Genomic DNA, 8,944 nt, shown 5'->3' on the forward strand with positions numbered 1-8,944 from the left:
AGAAAAGATTGACCACTGACTTGAGCGTCGGAGTGCCATTGGCAGGTACCCGACCGACCTTGACGCAGGAGGACAATCGGACTAGAGTTGGATCAGGGGAGGACCGGACGGTTCGAAGCGGGAAATTGTGCAGGAAAGCTTGGACAAAATCCCGACCGGAACATTTTGGCGCCCACCGTGGGGCCTGAGGATTGTAACCAATGGTGACCACAAGAAACGCTAGTGTAGAGGAGCAGTCTGAGATGTAGCGGGCGATGGAGCAGCGAATGGAGGAGATGCAACATAAGCATGAGGAAGAGATGGCGACGGTTAGGGCCGATTGTATGGCCCAGATAGCCAAGGCCAAGAGTGGAGGAGTCGGAGGTGAAGAAGGTAATAACGAGGACAGACAAGATCGTACGATGATGGGGGTGTTGGAGGAGGAAAAGGCAAAGCATAGTAGTGCCCGGACGGACGGAAAAGGGAAAAAAGGTAAGGAGGATAAGGGGGACAAGGGGGACAGTCACATGTTGGTGAAGGTAGAAGGGCCTACGGTCCCGGTGCCCTTCATCAGGGAAATTATGGAAGTACATATTTCGGAACAATTCGTTCCCCCTCAGTTTAAGATGTATGACGGATCGACAAACCCTTCCGCCTACGTCAAATCTTTCATCAACGCTATGACATTCCGAACAGGCTGCGACGCCATCTGGTGTCGAGCTTTCTCTTTATCTCTAGAAGGAGAAGCTTTGGATTGGTTCAATACACTCCCCAGCAATTCCATCGCGAATTTCAAAAGTCTGGGCGAGATATTCAAGAAACAGTTTGTTGCTTGTAACATGGAGGAAGTGACGGTCGTGGATTTAATGAACTTGAAACAAGGAAAGGAGGAATCTCTGAAATCTTTCATGGATTGGTATCAGAAAACGGTTCGGAAGGTCAAAGGCCTCAGCTTGGAATTGGCCTTGCAATATGTAATGCCCGCTTTGAGACCGGGGCCCTTTAAGGACAGCATATGCCGGAACCCACCTCAAACCATGGAGGAGTTGCGGCAACGGGCAGCGGATGAAGCACGGGTGGAAAACATGAAGCAGAATTACCGAAGAGAACAACAGGAGGCCAAGGCAGATAAGAATGACAGCAGAAAGGCCGAAGGTCAAGGAAATAGACCGCTAGGACCGAGATTGAGGGAAGGGCCAAGAGGCCCGAGGTTCCCACAATATACCCCCCTCAATGCTCCCCGAGCCCGAATACTCCAGGAAGCATTGAGTACCCAGATTTTACCGGCCCCTGCTAAACGTCCGACTCCATCGGGTGCGGATATGAGCAAGCGTTGCATGTACCATCAGAACTCCGGGCACGATACCGAAGATTGCGTAACTCTGAAAGATAAGATAGAAGAGTTGATTCATATGGGGCGATTGCAGCAATATGTGAAGAGAGAGGACGTCCGGGAGTGAGAGGAACCGCCCAGGAGAGAACACTCTTATGTGTGGCCAGCTAGCCTTCCCAGGAATCTCAGAAGAGAGACGAACTACCAAACTTATAACCGTGCGCCTAGAGACGAGGAGAGACGGACGGATCGGAGGGACAGGAGTCGTAGCAGAGACGCGCCAAGGGGGCCTTTGAGGGGGATGATTAATACCATCTTTGGAGGTTTCGCCGGAGGTGGATCCACCTCGCCTTCCAGAAAAAGAAGCATCCGGATGTTAAGGTCCATACATGCCGTGGACGTCCCAAAGAGGACGATGTCGCCTATCACTTTTTCGGATGAAGATTTCCACGCCCCAGATCCCGACCAAGATGATCCGATGGTCATCAATATTGAGATAGCTCGCTATGGGGTTAGTAGAGTACTGGTGGATTAGGGAAGTTGGGTCAACATCTTGTACTAGAAGACTTTCCTCCAGATGGACATCTCAGAAGACCTCATCGTCCCTTACAATGAGCAGATAGTGGGATTTGCCGGAGAGCGAGTGGACACGAAGGGATATATTGACTTGCACACCCGCTTGGGGACGGGATGAGAGAGCGAGGAGATGAAGGTGAGATTCCTACTCGTAGAAGCGGACACCTCTTATAATGTCCTGTTGGGACGCCCATGCCTCAATGCTTTTGGTGCGATCGTATCCACCCCGCACTTGACCATGAAGTACCCTACCCGGCGGGGAACCATATGCACGGTGCGAGCTAATCAAAAAACAGCGAGAGAATGTTATGCGGCCGGATTGCGCATATACCCGAAGGAGGCAAAGAGGAGGGTGAGCCGGTCTGAGGTCGCTTTGGCCGACCTTGACCCGAGAACTAATACAGACGATCGGCTGGAACTGGTGGGAGAAACTCAACCTATCCTGATAGGGAGCAGTACCGACCAAACCACTTCCATAGCAAGGGGATTACCAGATAAAATTAAGAAGGAGTTGCGGACTATGCTGTGGAAGAACAGAGACTTATTCGCCTGGACGGCAGCAGATATGTCGGGCATACATCCGTCCGTTATGGCCCACAGGCTGTCATTGTACAAGGAAGCTCGACCAGTATCGCAGAAGAAAAGGAAGATGGGAGACGAGAAACGGAGGGCGGTAGAGAGCGAGGTACGAAAGCTGAAAGAAGCGGGCTTCGTCAAGGAGGTTACTTATACCACTTGGTTGGCCAACGTGGTAATGGTGAAAAAGGCCAACGGGAAATGACGGATGTGTACCGATTATACTGACTTGAATAAGGCGTGTCCCAAAGATTCCTACCTTTTGCCAAGTATAGACGCATTGGTAGACGGAGCCTCCGGTCACAAGATACTGAGTTTCTTGGATGCCTACTCGGGATATAATCAGATTCCGATGCACATACCAGATCGAGAGAAAACTGCTTTTATGACTGACCGGGCCAATTACTGTTACGAAGTGATGCCGTTCGGTCTGAAAAATGCCGGAGCTACTTATCAAAGGCTGATGGATAGGGTTTTCACAAAACAGATCGGGTGTTGCATGGACGTTTACATCGACGATATGGTGGTCCGGTCGCCAGATGAAAAAAGTCACTTGCGAGACTTAGAAGAGGTCTTCGAGCAGGTACGGAGATACGAAATGAGATTAAACCCGGCGAAATGTACTTTTGGGGTATCCGGAGGAAAGTTTCTCGGATTCATGTTAACTTCTAGAGGCATTGAGGCTAACCCGGACAAATGCGAAGCCATTTTAAAAATGCCAAACCCAACAACTCTAAAAGACATTCAGAGGTTGATCGGACGTCTAACGGCTTTGTCCAGATTCATCCCTAAACTAGTAGAGCGGGCAAGGCCGATCATGAAGAAAATGAAGAAGGAGGCCGCCAGCAAGTGGGACGTCGAGTGCGATCAGGCTTTCGCCCAAGTAAAAGAAATCTTGATGAACCCGCCGGTGATGAACCGACCGGACAAGGGATCAGAGCTACACGTATACTTAGGAGTTTCGAACACTACCATAAGCGTCGCCCTTGTACAGGAAAACCCATCCCCGAAGCTCGTGTACTTCGTCAGCCGAACGCTGCAGGACGCTGAGACAAGGTACCGCCAGGTGGAGAAGGTCGCGCTGGCATTGCTCCAGCCGCGCGGCGGTTAAGACCGTACTTCCTGATCCATCAGGTAGTAGTCCGGACCAACCATCCGATCTCAAAGGTGTTGAGGAAACCCGATTTGGCCGGCAGAATGGTAGCATGGGCCGTGGAGTTATCTGAATTCGGAATGCGTTATGAGCCTAGGGGCTCCATAAAAGGCCAACATTTGGCGAACTTCGCAGCGGAGTTGCCGCCAATAGAAGACGACCTTTGGAACAAAAATGTGGACGGAGCTTCCGGAAGGAATGTTAGTGGTGCGGGAATCGTCCTGGAAGGGCCGAACGACTTCCTCTTGGAACATTCCCTGTTGTTCAAGTTCAAAACTTCCAATAACCAGGCGGAATACGAGGCACTGGTAGCTGGCCTGGAGCTAGCCAAGGACATGGGGGCCAAAAAGGTGGTCTGCCGAACAGATTCACAATTAGTGGTCGGACAGATGAATGGGGAATTCCAAGTGAAAGAGGATCACCTCTCTAGATACTTCCATAAAGCATCCGCCCTGATCGCCGAATTCGAGAAGGCGGATATCCAGCATATTCCCCGGGAGCAGAATGTCAGGGCCGACCTCCTGTCCAAACTCTGCTCCGGCAAGGACAAAGGGCAATTGACGACGGTAATCAGGCAGGTCCTTCTTCAACCGTCCGTCGAATGCCACACAATTACTACGGACGCTGCCGATTGGCAGGGGAGATAATGGGGCTGATGAAAAAGCAAGATGACGGAGGTGCCTTACGGCCGGAAGAAACGAAAAAGATAGCCCGTTTCCTACTTATCGGCGACGACATGTATAGAAGAGGATTCTCCACCCCCTGCTCAAATGTGTGTCCAAAGAAGAAGCACAGTATGTGATGGACGAACTCCATAATGGGATTTGCGGATTCCATTCCAGCCAGAGGACTTTGAAGGCCCGGATACTCTGAGCTGGTTATTATTGGCCCACTATGGAGGAAGACTCCCGCGTCTTCACCAGAAAATGTCTACATTGCCAGGTGCACGCCAGTGATCTCCGGACGCCACCTCACCCTTTGCACTCTATTATCGCCCCATGGCCTTTCTCACAGTGGGGCATGGACATCGTTGGACCTTTCCCGATCGGCCCGGCACAGAAAAAATTCCTTTTGGTGGCAGTCGACTATTTCACCAAGTGGGTAGAAGCCGAGCCCCTGGCAACCATCACGGCCGGTCAAGTCCAAAAATTTTGTTGGAAACTGATTTGTAGGTTCGGTCTCCCAAAAACGATCATCACAGACAACGACAGACAGTTCGTAGACAAGAAATTGAGAGAATTCTACCGGAATTTGGGGATTAAACACGTAACTAGCTCGGTTGAGCATCCTCAAACGAACGGGCAAGTTGAAGCTGTAAACAAAACTATAGTGGCGGAATTGAAGAGAAGACTGGGCGAAAAGAAGGCAGCATGGGTGGAGGAGCTGCCTGAAGTTTTGTGGAGGTACAGATGTACCCTGCATGGGACAACAGGGGAAACCCCTTTTAACCTGACGTATGGTGTAGACGCCATGCTTCCCGTTGAACTGGGAGAACCCTCGTTAAGAAGACAAATTGAGGATATAGCCTTGAACGATCAGGAACTTCGGGTCGAGCTCGACACAGTTGAGGAACGTCGTGACCGGGCGGCATTAAGGGCAGAAGCATGCAAAAGGATGGTGGAAAGGAGGTACAACACGAAAGTCCGCCCACGAGATTTCCAGGAAGGTGACCTCGTATGGCGCAAGACGGGGGAAGCAAGATGAACATCATTGCACGTAAAGCTGGCGGCCAAATGGGAGGGTCCTTTCAGAGTCGTTGCCACCCTAAAAAACGGAGCTCATCGCCTAGCACGACCGGACGGCCAAATGCTCCTCAACACATGGAACACGACCCATGTAATGTTTTATTTCAGCTAAGTTACAATTGTAAATGGTTCAAGCACTTAATGACAATTCCAAAAGGGTCGTTCTAGGCACATTATAGCTTTAAGAATGGGATTCGTCCCAGTGAGGAAAAACGATATCAATTCACTTTAATCGAGTGAGGGGGATCCGTCCCTAAACACGGGATCTGTCCCAAAAAAGGGGATCCGTCCCATTCGACTGGAGGCCGAAAAGGCACTTACCTGCCTTCTCGTGGTCATCACAAAGGGATCCGTCCCACTAAACAACGGCAAGGTGACGAATGGCACCATTGCCTTCCCGAAGCGCATGCGTCCCTTAAAGGCGCGGTTAATAAATAACATGGCTTGCAAATAAAAAGAATTTGAACCGAACGTTTGATATATTGATTATACTTCTCCAAATCAAAATATGAAGTATGGTTTACAAAAAAACTAGTCCATGAGCAGGTCGAATCCCAAACACTAAACATTCCTAAGTGTTTTGAGGTCGACCCTACCCTAAGAAAAACCACTAAACGATTAAAAAGAAAAAACAGATCTAAAACACGGTCAAGCACCGCCCGTTTCCTCCGGGCGACCTTCGTCAACTTCAACGCCATCCTCTCCAGCATCGCCGTTCCCTTCAGCCTGCAGAGTCGCTCGCACCGGACCCATCTCTCCATCGTATACATCCTGATAGAGATCAAATCCGGTGGCCATAGGGTTCACCTTCAGCAAATGGGCCATTTGGCGCAAGGCTTTGTTAAAACCCTCTTCGTGCTCCAGTATGACCGTCGCATCCAGTTGGGCAAACTCTTCCTTGACCTGAGCCAACTCTGCGCCCAATTTCTTTTTCTCTTCTTCGGCAACGAACAGCTCCTGAGTTAACCGGTCGCTTTGTTCGGCTAGCTCATCCCCCCTCTTACCCAGGCGGCGTATCTCGAGCTTATGCTTCTTAACCTCTTCGCCCAAACTTGTCTCACGAGATTGGGCGGCCCCGAGAGCTTTCTTGGAATTGGCCAATTGCAGTCTGGCCTCCTCCAAGTCCGCTTGTAACTTGGCATTTTTCTCGCTACACCCCTCATGATCCTTGGCGAGCGATTCCACCCGGCGACGGAGGGCGGCCGACGACTCTTGTTCTTCGGCCAACTCGCGGAGTAAGTCGCGCCCTTCTCGAACCTTTCCCTTTTCGCGGGCATTCACGACCATCATGACTCCGTGGGCCATCATTCCGATGGTCGCCGCATAAAGTTCTCCTTCGAACAAGGGCTCGATGACCGCCCGTTGTGACGAACTGGCCCGCTCCCGCTCTTGCGATTCTTCCTGGAAGAAGACTTGCCCTCTTCACGAGATTTCCTCTTCCTCTCCAAGGGAACCACCGATTCTGGAGGAGACTCGGAAGATTGCACAGTGATGGGCTGGACTTGTTGAAGTGGCGGTTGGTCGGACACCCGACCCGTAGCGACAACTTCGTGGGGATGCACCTCCACGGTAACCAACTCGGCATGAGGAGTGCCGACTGGAATTTCTAAAGTTGGAGCAGAGCTTGAAGCGACGGACGGACACTTCACTCCTTGCGACCCTACGCTTCCCCGACGACGTTGGGACGAAGCGAGCCATCCGGTTTGACGGGGAACGGGTAGCAACATGTATCCTGAAAGAAAAATAAGAATTTAGACGAGTCAAATCAAGGCATCTAAAATGAAAAATCCGAATAAAAGCATACCAAAAGCTATTTGATCGAAATCCTCGTATTTCAAACAATCGACGAAGCCACGGGCGCTTAGCTGGCGGGGCAGGGTATTTATTGTCCGGACGACATCTTTCTCCGCCGCATTTAGTAACCCGACACCGTATGCCTTTATTTTTCGGGGGGCTTTGGTCCAATAAAAGGGGAACCGAGGCGCGCCATCGAAATCACAAAACTCTGATCGTCCGGACTCCTTAATTATTATCTTGAAGTATCGCTTCTTGAAATTCTTGAACGAATCTGAGAAGGGTTTGAACAGGGTCCGGTCGTGTACCGATGACAATGACACCCATCCTCGTCGCGGAACGAGGCAGACGTTGAAGTAGTGGAGGAATACCCATACCATGGGTGTTATCCCTACAGCGGCACACAAGGATGTAAAAGCTTGAACGGCCGCCCACCCGTTGGGATGTAACTGACTCGGCGCGATGTTCAGTTCCTTCAGGACCGATGACTGAAATTCGGTGAATGGAACCCTCATGTACATCTGATCGAACATGTAAGTGTACATGAAGAAAAAATCCTCCACGTACGACCCCTTCCCGTGAAACACTCGTTCGTTTGGGTGACTGACGCCGAGCCGAAATAAGCGTGCATCTTTCACATCGCGAGCTATGTAGGAGCGTTCGGACCACCAGGATAGGTCTTCGCGAGTCCCAAAGTCCGACGTATACTCGTCCACGTCAGGAGAGGCCTAGCGATACCCCCGGATCCGGGGCCATCCGCCGGCCGGTTCCGCCGACTCGGGATCAACGCGAACTCCACCTTTCAGCAAGAAAATGGCAATGCCATTTGTCAGTCTGTCAGCTTCCGGAGAGGGCGGCATCGCGTCTTCATCCTCCGAATTTGCCTCAAGGAAGGACGACGACACCGAATCTAGAGAGGCAGTCCTCCCTTCCACGCCGACCCCCAAGGGATTTGCTGTCGGCTCGGCTCCCGTGGAACCTCCCCCCACCAAGGCGGCCCCCGACGGACCCGCTGCAAACCTACCCGCACCGCTGGTCGCCTCTACCCCGCCACCACCACCGCAACCCGATGACTCCTCGGATGAATAGACGCTAACCACCGCCATTTATTACCTGAGAGTTGATGAATCAGAGAAATCAAAAGAGAAGGAAGGTGGATAACCTCCCACCATCACCCCTATATATAGAAAAATTTTTGAAAACCACCAAGGCACCATCACCGTCAGATCACCCCACTTTCAATGGCCCAGATGCGAGACGGTTAAGTTCCCAGAGGCTCATCTGCCAATCACGACGCGCCACGTACTTTTCACGCCCAAGACACGATTAGGGAAGCAGAACTGTCACCGTTTAGGATTCGAAACCTTTCGGTCACTACGTGACCTCAGGCTTGGGGGGCTTGTGTACTGGAAGGAGGGAGACGGACGGTCTTAGGGATAGTCGGGGCGACCGCCGCGCCAAAACCCGAGGAAACACGATGATGAAGCCCAGTCTTGACGGCCGGGACTAACCTTTGTTTATTAGAAAAACTTTGAAGAATTCACATGCAGTCTTATCAGCACGAGTTAGCACCACATTTTCCATGCTCAATGTTCTTCGAAATCCTGAGAGACGAAACGTGTATGACCTAGGCGGTGAGCCTCAAGTCGCCGTACGGACAGATCGGTAACCAAGCAAGCCATGTCGGGAGTCGGGATACCACAGTACGACGCTGTCATGTCCGCATGACTGTCAATAATCATAGCCGGTCACAAACGCGCCCATAAGAAAAACCTTGAAAAATTCATC

General features: G+C 51.2%; 1 protein-coding gene across 1 annotated transcript; it reads left to right on the forward strand.

Annotated features, from left to right (window-relative positions):
- The first annotated feature begins 254 nt into the window (after nt 1-254).
- On the forward strand, nt 255-1,439 carry LOC106758253. The gene has a single exon (XM_014641192.1). It carries the CDS (start codon nt 255-257, stop codon nt 1,437-1,439), a length of 1,185 nt encoding a protein of 394 aa, XP_014496678.1.
- The last annotated feature ends 7,505 nt before the right edge of the window (nt 1,440-8,944 follow it).

The sequence above is a fragment of the Vigna radiata genome, chromosome 4 (genome assembly GCF_000741045.1).
Source record: "Vigna radiata var. radiata cultivar VC1973A chromosome 4, Vradiata_ver6, whole genome shotgun sequence".
Lineage (NCBI taxonomy): Eukaryota > Viridiplantae > Streptophyta > Magnoliopsida > Fabales > Fabaceae > Vigna > Vigna radiata.